The sequence below is a fragment of the Betta splendens genome, chromosome 3 (genome assembly GCF_900634795.4).
Source record: "Betta splendens chromosome 3, fBetSpl5.4, whole genome shotgun sequence".
Taxonomy (NCBI): Eukaryota; Metazoa; Chordata; class Actinopteri; order Anabantiformes; family Osphronemidae; genus Betta; species Betta splendens.
This window is the reverse complement of record NC_040883.2, coordinates 12932290-12949136: the sequence shown is the minus strand read 5'-3', so window position 1 is coordinate 12949136 and position 16847 is coordinate 12932290. Positions and strand designations below refer to the sequence as shown.

General features: G+C 48.4%; 2 protein-coding genes across 2 annotated transcripts in view; both read right to left on the bottom strand.

The window, feature by feature from the left end:
- Positions 1 to 601: 601 nt before the first annotated feature.
- Positions 602 to 4603, bottom strand: rcn1 (reticulocalbin 1, EF-hand calcium binding domain). Its single transcript, XM_029145116.3, has 6 exons — positions 4136 to 4603; positions 3126 to 3319; positions 2865 to 3043; positions 2113 to 2173; positions 1830 to 2029; positions 602 to 1566 (listed from the first exon to the last, which is right to left on the bottom strand). Exons 1-6 carry the CDS (start codon positions 4354 to 4356, stop codon positions 1459 to 1461), a joined length of 963 nt encoding a protein of 320 aa, XP_029000949.1. The 5' UTR covers positions 4357 to 4603; the 3' UTR covers positions 602 to 1458.
- Positions 4604 to 4947: 344 nt separating this feature from the next.
- elp4 (elongator acetyltransferase complex subunit 4) overlaps positions 4948 to 16847 on the bottom strand; it is a 78889-nt gene continuing 66989 nt past the window's right edge. Inside the window, exon 10 of the mRNA XM_055507276.1 lies at positions 4948 to 5161. Within this exon, the coding sequence (XP_055363251.1) occupies positions 5096 to 5161 (66 nt within the window). The 3' untranslated portion in view covers positions 4948 to 5095. The remainder of the gene's footprint in view (positions 5162 to 16847) is intronic.

The following is a 16847-nucleotide window of genomic DNA, read 5'->3' as shown; positions in this document are numbered from 1 at the left end:
CATGAGCAGGCAGAGGGGGCAGGCTGGGTGGCAGCGCCGCTTTCTCACTTACATCCGAGAGTTTTACTGCGACAGCCAGCAGCAACGGCAAGTCACTTTAGCTCCGTCTCCACCGCGCGCGCGCGCGCACGTGCGTGTGTGTGTGTGCGTGCGCGCACGGAGACCGCAATTAGGCCGGAGACGTGTTAACAACTTTCATTTTCCTCTGATGTTCAGCGAGTCAAAAGGTCGAACGCAGGCTGGAGCTTTTAAATGGTCGGCATCTGAGCAAATGTTGGAACTCAAGGTGGTGGACGAGGACTGAGAGCTGCACACACAGGAGAATGAAGCAGAGCGGTTTGCCAGGAAGGGGAATTAAGGAGCGATAAACCAGGAGGGAATGCTGGGAAACCGGTGCTTAAAAGAAAAAGGTGCTTAAGGCATCACGTTGTACGCTAGAGTCCAATTCCCATGAGCAAACAGACAAGTGTTTACCTGTGTCCATGTTCTGGGAGAGGAGGAAAGAAGGACAGAGCTTCACCGAGCAACACAAGGCTACTACATGTACACAACACACAGCAGTATCAATACAGGATGAAGGACACTGTTCTAACACTGTGGATGTGTGCAGGAGTGTTTTTATATTTAACATGCAAAATTACAACATACACAAGTTTTATTTTGCGCAGGTAGTTTTGGAAGACAGGAGAGTTATTATGACTAACGATCACAAGATTGAAATATTGTTCTCTTCATTAGTGAATGTAGCCATCATACAAACTAATGAATAAGCAAGAAATGGACCCAGTTTTCTATACAACTTATATCAGACATGAGGAAAGTTTTCTCCTTTCCTCTTATGAATTCAACCTTAATTAAATTTGACAATTCATTCACAGGCTTCACTAAAACCAACGCCATTAAGTTTCAATTAACAGCTGCTAAAGCACTAACCTAATAGCAATAAAAGGATTTGGCCAGAAAATTAAACGTGCGTCTTAAACTTGAAATGTCTATTTCAACACTGAATCACTGAGTCAGACCTAAAGTTCAGAGGTTATTTAACAAATAAATTAAATCAGCAGAGAGATTCTGAGCTGTAGTTTCACATTAGCGTTGGTGTTTCTGTACGTGACCATTCGCAGAAAGCTCAGCTCTCGCCGGCTTTTGTAAAAGACTCTGAGGCAGCGACAGCCGCGACGCGGCTGGAAGGCACCGTCGATAAAAAGCAAGTCCTCTGGGTCCGGCTGTGCTCCTGAATGTCAGAAACAGAACCATCGGTATGAACACGGAGACGGGTCCGTAGCGTTAGCGGCGGCACCGACCCCTCCCCGTCGTCTGGCTCCGTGGTTTCAACATCAGCACCGGCAGAAGGCCGCTGCTGTGGAGGAGTGATGGTGACAGGAGGAACGGATCTAGTCTGTGGTTCTGTCTTTGCAAACAGAGCTCAACGAGCCCACTCACTCCAACACTCAACGCTCAGAGCTCGTCGTGGTTCCGGGTCAGGTCCTCTCCGTAGTTGGTGGCCTGACTTCCAACGAACATGTTCCAGTTGTCAAGGATTTCGTCCTTGGTCAGCATCTGATCCTGAGGAGTGAAGACACAAGGGAAACACTGTTAGAATAAACACAATGGCTGCGGTAGAAGAACCTAATGTGGTTGGAACAGCAGCAGCCTACTACTACTACTACTGCTGCTACACAAAGGCGCCATCAAATAGCCGTAAAAAGACCCTAACATCATCGAACACAGGTGAGACTCTGCAACTATAAAGTCTGATCAGTGCAGCACAAAATGATCATGTTCAATACGAACACAAACAGGTCTCAGGCGTGTTCGTGTCCTTGTACCTTGTCCTGGTCAGACTCGTAGACCAGGTGTCTGGCCTCAGCCTGGGCGTGGTCGTAGTCCTGGGGCATGATCCAGTGGCGGATCTCATCCTGGTCCATCTTGCCGTCTTTATTCAGATCTCTGAAGTCGGAGAACTGTTCCCTCTCCGTCTTGACCCAGTCTGGCTCTGGGCCCCCGTCCTCGTGAGCGAACATGTCCGCTAAAATCAACAGGAGCCGCCAGTATAAACTAGTGGTAATTCACCCAAAACTCAATATAACTCAATATAACCCGGGGACTCACCGATATACTCATCCTCATCCACGTGGCCGTCACCGTTCTTGTCAATGTCCTCCAGGGTTTCCTACATTCAGAACATGTGACAACAAACAGGACTGGAATATTCAGGTCTCGATATGTAATAAATTATTACTATAACGATGTAACGATGCATCTGTTGATGCAACAGAACAAGGAAGTAGCAGTCCAGCATTTAAACGCAGCCAAGCATTGTGAGTGAGTGAGTGAGTGAGTGAGTGAGTGAGTGAGTGGACGACTTGGGTCCCGTGGAGATGACTTCATGTTCCTGTCTAAACCTGCACTACACCGGCACCGCCCGCAATCATGTCCCGTCACAAGCCTCAAGTGTCGCCTCTCAGCGGCCGCCGACAGTGAACGAGGCTCATTAGCTTCGAGCACAATCGGCGAGGACGCCGCCGGCTGAGCCGTTCTCCGGTAACGCGCCGCGACACCGGGAAAACGAGCGATCAATAATTAACTCGCTCAAATGGGTGGTACAACTTTTATGAACGCAGCAGCATAATGCACCGGCGCCGACGTCTGCCACGCAACCGTTCCACGAAGCCAAATTCATATTTAAAGATCCAGCCTTAAATGGGACACTTGGTCGATCCCGCTGGACCTGTTCCAAAAACTGGAGGACCTCGATCATTTCCAGGCAGAGTTAAAGTGTGGCGCGTGGAACCAAGAGCCCGTCCACGAAGACATTAAGCAGAAAGTCTCGACGTTTAACTCCGGACCAGGCCAGAACTCACCAGAACCACGGTGTCCTTCATGCGCTCGAACTCCTCGGGGTGGAGGAAGGCTGTGAACTCCTCCCTGTCTGCCGCCCGGTCCCCGTTCAGGTCGGCCGTCCTGAACCTCCGCTCGTCTCGCGGGAGCATCTTCTTGAAGCTGAACTGGTCGGTGGCGTCCTCGAACTCCTCCGGGTTGGCTGGAAAAGGCGAGTCAGGAGCAGGCGGTTAGCGCGCCAACGCCCCCCCCCCCGCTACAGGCGTGCATGCAGGACCTCCTACCCAGGTAGTAGCCGTACGTGGCCTGCTTGTACTCGTCCCAGGAAATCTTGTTGTCTTTGTTCAGGTCGTAGTCGCTCCACACCTTGGCCACGTTCTCGTACACGTAGCGCTTCTGCACGCGCTTGATCCAGGCCTTCAGCTCCTCTGTGGTGATGTAGCCGTCTGCGTTGCTGTCTATCCGGTCCACAATCTTACTGGAAGGCAAGAGGAGGAGACAGGAAGGTGCCGTTACAAATGTTAATAGCAAAGAAAATTGATTATGACTCGAAACCAATGTCATAGGCCACGTGCTTGTGAACTTTCAACTCCGGAGTGGGCTCAAGTTACCAACGGGGACATGAAAACGCCGACTAAACAAGCATTTGTCGTGGCATTCCCACTACAGGGGACGTGGCTTTAGTTCCACTCCAGTGGGAGGAGCAGGTCCACCCAATTTAGCAGAAAGTGCTGAGCTGCCGTGGAGTATTCTTAGACCCGCTTTGCCACGTTGTGATGTTCCGGGGGTCCTCCCATGCTCAGCACCACAGGCAGGAGTTTTCTTTGGTGGGAGGGGCGGCGGAGCCCGTTTAGCCAACGTGCGTTACGTGGTGCCAACTTGTCCACCACGCACTAACTGCACGAACAGAGCCACGTAGCGCATGGAGTTTATGCGTTATATGAAGGCTGAGACAGGATCTTTAATGACGATGTATAATTAAAGGTTCGGGAGAGCAATTAGCTCCCCGGGACGTGTGTGTGCGTGTGTGTGTGTGTGTGTGTGTGTGCGTGTGTGTATGTGTGTGTGTCTTTCCTGCAGCCTGTTGGCTTGTACGTCTTTCTCAGGCACTTGTGCTGAAGTTGTTAAAGTTTAATGCGCGCAGCCTGAACTGTTACACACATCAGCTGAGTGAATCACGGCTGGAGTGTGCGTGATTCACCAAAAACAAACACACGCACGCACGCACGCACACGCGGGATCGCGGCCGCTCGAGCTCACGGACCGTGTCAGGGCAGCGATGCTTTGTCCTTACCCGAGCCTGTCCTTGCTCTCCTCGGGGGTGAGCTGGTCGAACGTCTTGGCCTCGTCTTTGCCCAGAAAGGCCTCGTGGTCGTACTGGAAGCTTTTGTTGTCCTCGTGCGCCTGGCGGCTCAGCTCCGGGTCGCGGAGAACTCGCTCCTTCCTCAGCGTCGGCTTCCCGACGGCCACGGCGGCGCTCAGGAGCACGGCGCACACGAAGCCGACGACGTCCATGGGTGAGGGCGGAAGCTGGGGCTCTGGCACCGGAACGGTCCCCGTCTGAACGGGCCTACGCCGCCGCGGCGCCGCGCAGTGATTCAGCGGCGGTGTGAGCGGCCGCGCCGACGCACGCCGCCCCCTCGCTCTGTCTCCGGCCGCGGTGAGCTGCGACGCTGCAGCGTCCAGGACCCGAACGCGCAGATGCCCACGGACGCCGCACACCGGTTCGCGGGGAGCACTCGCGCCGGAGCCGTTCTCCAGAGGCAGGGACGCGGCCAAAGCGGGACTTCCTGTCACCTTACGTACAGCCAGTCACCGCGCGCGCTCCGGGCCGGGCCCAGCCTCGTCCGCTCGCTGCGTTCACGCCATTGGTCCACCGGATGTCGGTAACTCGAGAGGGGTCGAGGCGCCACGTCGCAAGCTAACGCGCGAGCTCGGCGCAGTTTTGGACCTGTGTAGGATGTAGTGGAAGTCCGGGTCGTGAGAACCGTATCAGTACCGCGGCCCAGTTAACTGGGCTAAAGCTCAATGGCCACGACTGCGTGTGGACGTGCCGAACATACACGTCCGCGTGTGTCCAATAAGCGGTTATAACCCACAGTGGAAACATTGTTGCACTTTCCAAAACAAGCATTTAGTTGAGTCCTGTCTTGACAACAGACTGTGCTGAACTCACCCAATAACAGGAAGTTAACTGAAGGTGCTAAACCTGGGCCTCAGGAACCAGAGTCCTGCTTCCGGTCCAGTTATCCTCTCACCAACAGCTGCTGATGGACTGAACACACCTGGTCCAGGTGGTCAGAGGGGAGTCGAGCAGAACCTTCCCAAATAAAATAACTGTTCGTCAGCCAGTAGCGTATTGACTGTATATCTGTGTTAATCATATGCTAAATAAATAATTTTAGTGAAATCTAGACACTAATCTGCACAATGCACTTTGAATTATCAGAGCAAAGCATCACTTTACAACCTTTGAGAGTGTTTGTGGCCTCACTTAGTTCCACAGTGTTTTATCTAGTTTGTGTGAGGCTTCTAGAACAAAGTTCTCATTTTCAGCAAAGAGAGGAATTTGAAACATCGCAAACTACCGTGGCTTTTGATATATTTTTAAAATATAATAATAGTTTTTTTAAAAACTACATTTTATATTATTATGAAAAAATAACAGAAGCGTTTCTGTCTTGATATAAAGTTACCTTATGTTTCCTATTTATCACAATATAGAAGCTGTCATAGCGTTAGTAAAAATGCTTATCTGCAGTGAGATGAACTATTCAACTAACTAACCCGTTTCTTAGTATATACGATTTTGCCACATAGAAAACCCTGAGCAGTGATGGAGAGTGTGTGACTGTGGTCTGGTCGAGTTACACTGCCGCTTGCGATATAATGTTTTGAGAAAGCGCTTGCCTGCGTTGGGGGTGCGATGATATTTACACGAAGGAGACTAGAAGAATCCCATTACCCAGACGCATCTCAACGGGCTGTAATGTGGAGGAGCAGACTACGAACCCTGGAAACAACTTGCCAACGCTGCCATGCCTAATCCTGCGTCGTGGGCAGGAGAAACATGTAGTTTGCCATTCATCATTAGCATAATAAGCCAGCACATGGCACTTTGCTGTTTTGCATAAATAGTACACTGGAGTTTATGATTATAAAGGCGGCCTGGGGCTAACTGGCCTCTTTATTCAATTAATGAATAGTTAATGTATTTAAATTAGCAGTGCCTGGTCAATTTGAATCAGTGTGTTGTGCAGACGTGAAGAAATACAAATGTGTGGCTCCACGGAGATACACCTCTGATATATACACACATGAACCAAAGTAAACCTTACAAACAGTTTTTAAATAAATAGCTTCTTAATATCACACATCACATCACTTTTTCGCCACACAGCCGTGGTGGGTTTTTTAGGTTTTCATGTGACCTGCGTATGGTTATATGGTAGAAATTAGGATTAAGCTCAAATAATAGTTGCATGGCTCAGTAACCACAGCAGTGAACATGTTGGAAACACGGCCCCGATTGGAGAAGTGGCTTTCAACATGAATATTTCACAGAGGAATAGGATGGGGAGGGGGCTGCAGGGATGCTCAGCTAACCATGAGATTACACACACACTGCAGAAGGCATTTGGTTAATGTAATTAAGAAAACCCTATGGTGGGAGACGCAGAGCATCAGTGTCCAGGATGTACAGTCCTGCTGTGGCCGCATCCTGTCCGACGCTCAGTTCTGGACCCAAATGGAACAAGATATTGTATAAAAATCATCTTAGTATGAATATGAATTGAGCTGTAAATACTTATATTTATATATGTGCTAATATAATAATAATAATAATGTTGAAAGTGGAACCTCATGTGGGACCAGGTTGGCGGGTTTGAAGAAATTTGGTCCAGACGTTCTCTGCAGGGTCAGACCTGAAGTTAAAGGACCCTGAGAGCATAGTGGTCTGATCAGAACGCGTGCCTATAAAGCCCCAGAGCTCGTCCTGGTAAATAATGAAGCGCGGTGGTGGGGAGAAAAACAGTGAAAAAGAATTCCTGCCAAAGAAAAGTTCTTGATGAAAGCTTGCTCCTGGTGACGCGTCAGCTTTTGCAAACAGGACTCCTGCGAATGAGGCCTCCATCTTTGAGATGAATAAAACTACCAACATTCTAAAAAGCAGATGTTCACTTTGACTTTCTCTAATTATTGAGTTTTGTGTCAAGTTGTGGACACCTTTTCCCGTCAACCTTTAGTGCTGGTGGAGAAGTTGAAGCAGAATATCGATTTGACTGTACAATAACAGGGACTATAACGTCTCTCATCACACAATTACACTCCACAGTTTCCCCTCTCCCCTGTGAATTTTCATAGTTCCAATAACTCACCGCCCCTACTGTTCTGGATAGATTAATAAACTTCTCATTGCTGCCACATAGGAGAAAAGAAACCTTTGCTCTGTTTAATGACAACTGTAAAGTGGAAGCAATCATGGGATGCCTCCCATGACATTTCCCCCGTTCCTGTCCGCTCCACTTATCTTAGACAAATGGCCGTGCCAGGCCACTATCGAGATGAAGCGTTTTCCCCGAGTCATTACGTCTGTCACCGGGGCCATTTCCATATTGAAAAATCTGAAACAATAAACGACGCCTGAGCCCTTAATAACTGTGAAGGAATCATATTTGGAAAATTGCATTGAAGCAATAACCTTTTCTCCCTGTAATTAGATGACAGAGAGGTCCTGGTTTTAATTAAGTCAGCAATTTATAGTCGCATAGCCATACCTCAGCGTGCTGATTAGTATAGGAGGGATCACAGAACAGCGTTGCCTCAATTTGAACAGATTTGATCTAGTAATTACTGTGTTATATGGCAAAGGCCGCAGCGAGTCTCAGACTCCAGACTCCGTTGATGCGGCGCGCCGTGAAGCATGGCCCCCCTGCCGTCGTTACTCAAGCTGCAAACACGCGGCGAGCAGGGGTCTGTCTGAATAGGTCTTCAAAGGGGGTCATCAACGGAGGCCATAATGTGTGAGGAGCCGTATTAGGGTGGAACTGCGAGCAGAGGGCATTGGTTTGGGTGCAGCCTCCTTTCTTGGTCACTGTGGAGCGTTCGCGCTCGCTCGGAGGGGGCCTTTAAGGCAGCACTGTGAGCGCTCGGTTAATAAACACGGCCGTTTACTGTCCGTTTATGTCCTGACAGGTCGTAATGAAGACCATGAAACCGAGATTAGCCGGGGCTGTTGTGGGAGACCGCCCGGGGACCCTCACGAGGCCGTGGGGACCGGCGCTTGGCAGGCGCCGCTCCTCCGCAGCCGTCCTCGTGGCCCGCGTTAATGGCCCAGTTGTGGGGACGGAAGTGGAGATTTGTGCTCCGTCTTCGGGGACTTTGACATTTATGGCGTTGTACGGGCGCGCATCTACAAGCCATCAGAACAATGCACTTCAGCCTCATTGACACATTATTAGTGACATCGAACAGATGCCTCTGAAGGGTGATGCTAATTTCATTAGCTCTCCCGGCTAACAACAATAACAACAACATCTGCACAATGTGAGATTTAATGGAAGATTTACCACATGTTTAAAACCATGAGCTATGTGATGTTTCCTCATTTTTGGCTATAATTCTGTTTTCCTCATTAGTTAATAACTGGGGCTTAAAAGCATTTAATGGTGGGTATCTGTTTCATCTGTGACAACCAGCCATGCTACCCAATAAATGACTGGATGAAGTGGAGGTTAAGGGCTGAGGTACTGGTTCCGAACTCAACCTGCCATGACCTCTAACATTACCATGAGTACTAATGCTCTGGAACAACTTTTTAGCAGGAAGTGATCGCACCTGGCGAAAAGCATCAAGCGAGGCTCCAAATCTAGGATGCAAATCCCAGAGGCCTGATGGGAGAATGGGGTTAATTAATCCTGGAGGACAGAAGGAGGAGAGGGGCTCCTCATCCCCCAGATCTTCCCTCAATAAAGGTCATACTTCACAGTAAGGGAACAATGCATGTGTTGCCTCTCTGTGGACTCCTCTTCCCCTCCCTTGAAACATCTAATTTGATCTCCTTCCCTCAATCAGCGTAACTATACCGCCTGGGAACAAACCCTGGAACACACTGAGACATTAAGTGCTAATACTAAATGCCACCCCCGGGCTCTGAATCATCTGTAGATCTGTGACGGAGCTCCCTCAGAGGCGCCGGGGTCTGGTGCTAAATGCTGGCCCCAGGCTAGGCATGGGCCGTGTGGACGCTGGACGCTGGAGTCTGGAGTCTGCCTGTGGGCCTCGCCCGCGTGGCTGTGGCCTGGGATTCGCGGGTCATCGTTTGTGTGACATTTTCCTCCATCGTTCCAGTCGGTTTCCACTATGCTGCCTTATATTCCTGTGCACCTTCCGTCCAGCGTGTTCATGCACCACAGAGCAGTTTTAAGCCTATCTGGTGTTGCTGCAGGTCAAAAGACCCCAATTCCTTCTGAGTGTTGTATCATGAAATCCGATTAATGGACAATTAGCGCTAAATTAAACTGCAAAACTATATAAGCATGCTCTCCCGACAACGCAAACTCCTTCTCGGTCTCGCTTCTCCGCTCCCTCCATCCAGCAGACAGGGTGGTGGAGCAGATTTGGCTGCAGAAAGACTGCCTCCCCTGGGCTGCAGCGCGGCTCCTGTCCCCCTCTCTTCCTGCAGCTGGAGCTACCAAAGCCAGATGCTACGTAGCTCCACCACCCTCTGTCCCCCCTCTCCCTCTTCCAGGAGGATGGTGCCCAGAGAGGAGGATGACAAACGCCTCTGCCTCCTCTTACTGACGGATTTGGACGACCTGACTCCAGCCCCGCACTGTTCCAACCGCCAGCACAAGATGTTGACTTAATGGAAGGGGGTTGGCTGTGGATGGGCCCATATGCGTTTGTATTGGGAAAATATGGCAGGGCGGTGTGTCTGCGAAGCTCCGCGTATCCGTGTGTTGGGTGGGCTTGTGTGCGCGGGCCTGTGTGTGTCTTTGCACCAAGTCCAGACTGCCTACATCCATCATGCCATGGCGCTCTGGCAGAGAGTGGGACTCAGACAGCTTCACTAACACACGGTCAGTTAAATTGCCTGTTAAATTGTCCTGGTCCGTAGCTATCTTAGGTGTAGATAAAAACACTGCACTTAAAGTCAGCACTTAAAGACAGAAATTGTCAAGTAAATGCCAGCCTCCCTCCATGCATAGAGAGGGAGGGAGAGCGGTAGATCCTCTGAGGAAAACACACTTTCATCACAAGACACAACAGTACACAAAGGTGAATTCATGATTGCCTCTGATGGATTTATTATTTATTTCATCAGATCAAGTCTAGATTGAGATCCATGCACTTTAAAGACTCACTGTGTTTTTTAAGTAGCTCGTGGAAGAACAAATGAGCTGAGACCTGCCTGATCAATTGGCTAAAACATGCATGAGCAGCAAAACCCTAATACCCCTTCATCAACCTTTACTGTGCTCCCTTAATGATTAAAACCACGGTCTCAATCCAATACGTTTGACATTTCTCTCCATGCAACCAGATGGAAAATTAAGTCTCATTGTTTTAACATTACTGGGATATTAAGGATAATTGTGCTTCCTCCTTTTGTACCTAGAGCACAACTTGGTCTGGTGTAATCAGTGGTGTAATAAAAATGAAAAATGGCAAAATGAAAGACTTCTAAACGGGAAAATCAATTATAGGTCCACATTCACTTTTAACTTAAATAAGACGACTGAGCTACGTGGAAAATGTTTTGTTGAACCCAGCAGTTTAAGCGTATGCACTTTTATATTCTGAAAATGTTCAAAAGGTAATTAACATAAATGTCCATGAATCTAATATAAAAAGACAATTATTCACACTGAATGTATATTAATGAATCCTCTTAGTCATAAAGGTGGTGATTCACGACTGTAGCCAAACAGTCAGTTCCACTGGGGTCTATCAATTTTGACAATGCTCTAAAATATAATATAAATATTCACAAATATTACCAGTCAATTAGGAGAGTGTCCATTTACTCGTGTCTGTCAGTGCAGAATCCTAAGTTAGTTTGTGTTCACATGTGAGGAAAAACAAACTTTAACTGCGTCAATACACAATATGTGAAAGCGACGTGAGAATCAATACGTGTCATCTTCCATTAACGTGTCAATCGTTACACAAAGGATTCAGTTACTTATAGCTTGCAGGTTATAAACATACATTTTTACCGTGTTTTTCTATTTATTTATAGTGTGAAAACTGTCTCACACATTGTAAAATTTAGTTAACACGTCCTATCGGAAGCGCATAAGCTTGTTTGAGTAATGTAAGACAATATATGATTAAATGAGTGACGTCACTGGATTTTCTCTAAGAAACGCACAAATATATGTTTACAACATGAATGTATTGGACCGTTCCAGACTCGCTTGTACACACTGTGTCCAGTCACTGTTGGTTCTGTGTGCAGATTAACACAGCCGCACGGTTCAACGTTAAATTATACAACCACCACGGACGTTTTAAAGTTCTTATGCAAATCTGTAGTTCGGCGCTAGGGGGCAGAAACGCTCCACAAGTGGCGACGATGGAGGCGCTGAGACCTGCAGCAGGACCGAACGTCTACTTTATCAGAATATGATGAGTAAGAGCGAGATTCAGATGTCAATGGAAGTTTTAATTTGTTGTTTTTTTAAATTATTTTAAGCGAAAGATTTACCGAACTGTCGCGACGCCTTATTTGAGTGAACATAAATTGAACCTGACTGTGTATTTCCACCACGTAACGCTCATACTTTTCAAAATTGAAGGAACGTGCTGGACTTTGTCCTGAGCAGGAAGTGGTGATGGAGGGTTTTTTATTATCTTAGGCCCACGTGGTGCCCTACACGTGTCCGCGTGTTCCAGGTCCGAATGTTGACTCGTTTTCAGGCTCCCTTCAAGATGATGTGTCGGGATCGAGAGAGCGGCTCCTCTGAGGCCCAGCACAGAAAACTTAGAGTGTGTGGAACAGCGAGGCGCAAAGCCGTGTTTTCACTGCGCAACTTGTGGAGAAAGTACGAGAGCGAGTGCGCACGTGACGAGTGTGGACCGATCTGAGCTAACGTGATTAACATTTGCAGCCGCACATACCACGGCGTTTAGTTTTATATAACGCCACCCACGTGATTGATAAGAGGAGCAGGCTCATCAGGAGCAGCTGGAGGCGCCAGTGGATGTTCCAGGTGCACCTTTAAGCAGAGCGCATATTAGAACCGATTCACGAATGCACAAATCTGCGCTTTTTCTATCATTTCCTGCCACATCTCGTAGATTCTGCTCCTTTTATTCATTAGTCTTAAAGCGGAACAATGCGTGTATAATGACAAAGACGTCGAGCCCCGCGTCCTGTTTGGGCCGTCGGGATCGGCCTAGTGCGCAGGCATCACGCTAATGCGGGGTGACCGGCGGTTCTCCCCTGCGACACAACCCTACAGCTGTCTGCAAATCAATACACGTCAACGCATTATGAACGCGAAAACCGAGAGCGCCGCGCTCCCCTCCGTAAACGGGAGACGTCCCTTTCAGCTCAAATGAGTAGTTAAATGCTGCATTGCACAGTGGAAATTATAAACTCACCTAACAAGGCTGTAACTGTCTTGTTAGTGGGAATTGTTCATTTCCCGCTGTAGTTTCACGTGTATTTAACACTAAAACACGATGCAACTAAATATTATTTTGGCGTGGATGAACATCGTCGTCCATTATTATGAGCAGCAAGTGTAAATCATAGTTTTATCACAATTATTTATTCAGTATCCCGTCCAACATAAACGGTTGTGCGCGTCTTGATTTGTGAGCTTCCCTTTTCGCGCAAACGCAGGAGGAGGGTTGCATCTGTTAGGGTCCAATGTTAGTCTTAATTACTGGCCTTCATGTTCTCCATGGCCCTCAACCGTCTTTAATTAAAACCTTGATTAGGGGGGAGGAGGTCTCGGCAAAGACTATTACCAGATGGGTTTCCAGCAATAATAAAAAAGACTTTATCCGCTGCTGCCTGTGCGCCATAAAGCGCGGAGCGCGCTGCCCGTCTATATCAAAGCACAGCGAGCAGAAAGAGGCACTTAATTACGCCGGTAATTACTTGTCTAATTATGGTTAGTTTGTGATTAGATTTAGAAACGTTTCGTTGTCTACACATAGGCGGCTTTCTAGCCTGTATGCAGGCTAGACACTGTATAGGCTGAAGTGGTGATGTGCATCCACAGCGGGGTGCTGCTGAATAACCCGACTATAAGACAAGGAGGGAATCAGATCAATAGTTACGCGCTGACCCGAGAATTATCTTCATTTTTCTCAGAGAAACCCTCAATAATCTATATGCCCGGCGTCCGACAGAGTGTCTCCAGAATAAGTCGCAAACATGTTGTCAAACACAACTTTCACTGCTTTCCTTTCTCGCTTTTGTCCGCATTATATTTGGTATTTTTCCTCCCCCTAACCCTTCCCTCCAGAGTTTGGCAGGCTTTAGTGAGCTTTTAGTGAGCTCTGGCGAGCTTTCTTAAAAGCAGTGAAGAGGTCAGCTCATGTCACATTTTAACGACGCGCTTTTATCATGGCCTTTGAGAGCCGCCGGATCCCCATCTAGCTCATATTTTGCCAGTGTGTTAAAAGAATATTTGCATTTGCGAAAAAGGCCAAATCAATAATGCATCCTGACATATTCTGCAGAACGGCATATTAACGATTTAAGATTCGCCACATCATGAATATATCTTGCCAATGGTCTGAAAGTCATTATGAGTGCGCGAAGGCACGCCGCCGCTTTTATATTCAAGACAGAGAAACTTGCAAATAACAATCAGTTCAATTATCCTCAAAATATTTACTGCAGGATAGGATTTGTCATCCAGACACGGAGAAGGGGAGAGGGGAGGAAGAAGTGATTTCTTGCTTCTCCATTTTCCAGACGGTTTGTCGTTGTTATTGCCTGATTTGGTGTGTGTTGTTTTACATCGCTCGGTTATCTGGGTGAATCCAATACAGCGCCGAGCCGCCGCGGCCATTTACACACATCACGCGGATCTGCGTTAACTTTGTCAAATGCGCTGTCCTGCGTCGCGTCTCGGCTGCGCGCGCACCCGTAGAAGGTCCCGTTGGCTTTGCGCGTGCACGCTGGGCGACGCCTCTGCTGCAGATGTGCGCGTGAAAACGATCGTCTATCGATCGTGTATCGATCAGCCATCTGATCCAAGTCGTTCACATGTCGCCACTACACGTTGCCGCTGTCGCTTTGCTGCAGCCGGCGCCTCAGCCTCCCTGACGCCGCAGGAGAGGACAGGTGACCGCATAGGTTAGGTTATGTTTATTTTTACGCGCACAGCCCGCCTCCTCCATCACAAGGCACAACAGCGGATCTTTACCAACGCCGTCCCGTCACCCGCCACTGCTGCACACAGCTGGTCGATCCCCCGCGTAAAGTCATGGATTTTTGTCATTACGCGTTGGAGTCATCTTTCACACAAATGACGCGCCCAGCGAAGAGCCGGAGCGCGTTTGGTTAGAGCCCAGTACGAGCCCTGCCCTGGGGATTATATATCATGACTATAACCAGCGCACCGTGTGTTGGCCATATCACACACTATGAATTACACAGGAGAATGCACAGCCTCGGCGCGCCACGTTATTCACAAAAATCATTCGGCTCACAGCTCGAACGGGACTAACGGGGAATCCACTCAGTGCAGAGCGTTTCAGAGGCTGTGACAGGTGAACGGAGTTCCATTACATGTAAGAGAAGGGCCAGTCTCAGCTGGCACTGAACCTCGGGCTTGAGATTAACAAACAAATGGGGTTTTATATTTTTTAGAAAACAAATGTTCGCTGACTGTCAGGGAAACTGCTGTAACATTTTAGCATCAGGGGAAAAAAATCACAGAATGTGCATCTTTATATGATCCGTTCAAATGTGAGTTGAATGATTTGCACATTTAATTGCACTGTTGTGGAGATGCGCTATTCGCGGACAACCACATGAAAATGAACGACGCGAGACATTTAACCACCGACGCTACTGAGCCTCCACGTATTGACGCTGTGACACGTTGGGGGCAGTTTTGGTGTAATTATTTGTGTTGTTTCTGTCAGCGAGTAATTAGGCTAAAAACGCACAAAGTCCAAGGTCGAGTAGCTGCATCGCGAGCGTCATATAGATCAAATCCGCCTTGGTGGTGCTGAATCCAGGCCAACACCCTTTAGCTGATGCGTAATTTACCTCACCGTGCGTAATTAACTGCGTCGCCGCCAGACCCCGGTACGTGTAACACTTTATTTTGAACGGTGCAATACGTTTCCATTAAACGTTATTAAAGCGCAGGGAGTGACGAGCTCTCATTTGTCTTGTCAGGACATCTGACAACCTCGTTAGCTCCCATTTTCTCCTGTCAGCTCACAGTGCGACACGGACACTGACTTCAGCTACTCCTGGCAAGTGAGTGATAAATGCGCCTACTCAGCCCTGCGCAAAACAGCAGCATTATTGTTGCCAGCACGAAGCATCAGAATCAATCACGGGCGAGCCTGCGTGGCAGGTGTCAGTCTTGGGTTTTTTATGATCCACTCCGCTGTCAATCTTTAATCTAATTTAAAGGGTCATAGATTTGGGGCATAATATCCCGTCGCCTGGACTTTCTCTCTCCGGACCATGTGCGCCGCCGCCGCTACAGCCGCATTTAGCGCAGCGCAAAGGCCTCGCCGCCACATTAGAGGTGTCGCGAATGGAATTGTTATGAATATTTGTGAGTAAATGGAGGAGGTTGTTGTGTTGCAGAAAAAAAAACGGGGAGGGGAGAAGAACACTTAATGGCATGTGATCTTTCCGCTCGCTGCACTTTCAGATGCAATTGTAGATCGAAGTCAGCCTTGTCACGTTGAGCCACAGTGAATTCCTAACATCCAGGACGTGCCTGTCTACTCCGGACAAATTGCATCCAATCACCCCGGGGGAATTCGGCTAATGTCTCGATCCAGGGCCGTGGAGCACAGAGAGAAAACGAATCAAACTCTGTACACAGAGCGTGTAGGGCTTATTAAAACATTTCGCACAGAGGGAGAGAGCGAGGGACGGGGAGATGAGGATGGCGAGGAGGTGTGTGTGTGTGTGTGTGTGTCTGTGCGCACGTTGGCGCGTAGTGTGTGTGGGGATAATTGGGCTATATTAAGTTTGGACGCTGTATGGTAAATTGAAAATATCAGCTGACCGGTCTAAACATCTCCTCACGCTACACGCCTGCTGCTTGAATGACAGCAGGCCTGGCAACCCCGTCCCGTCGCGGTCCAGCTCTACTTTAACTTTAGGATTTCTGTAGAAATGCTCATCGGGTTAGTTTTGACACACGAGCGGATTGATAAAAGTTCGAACCTGATGCAGGGCCCGTTTCACAGCAAGTCCGAGTTCTTAAAGCGCTTACCTCCGCGTCTTCGTCACAATTAGTCCTAATAGCCGGATGAGATGCGGATCTGAGCCTCTGCGTGCACCCTCCGCTTTCTGGTAACGTGCTCGGTCCCCTGGACATTTTTCTCTGTCCGCTGCAGCGGCAGTAAACAATAAGCTCACGAGGCGTAGGCTATGGCAGCATAATGTTCTGCATGGCTAGAGAGGGGAGGTCGATCACTGCACAATTAGTTGTAGATGTGATCAGTCAGAGGCAGCAGGTGATTGGTACTTTAAAAAGGCGTTCTGCTAAATATTGGTGTTGTCCACTCAGCACCAACGTGTGAGTTTTTCCTCACACGTAAGTAGTGGCTAGTAAATAATTATCAGGGGAGACGAGGATTATGTGGGAAAACGTCCAGATAGTTATTGTCCTCGGTATTTGACTTGCAAAATTGTTTTCATACTTTTATAAAAAAATTAAAACAACTGTCAGTGTGGTTTAGTGTGATCAGTGTGTGTGTGTGTGTGTGTGTGTGTGTGTGTGTGTGTGCGCGGGGGGACAGAGGGGGAGAGAGAGAGGTGGCGTTGTGCAGCAGCG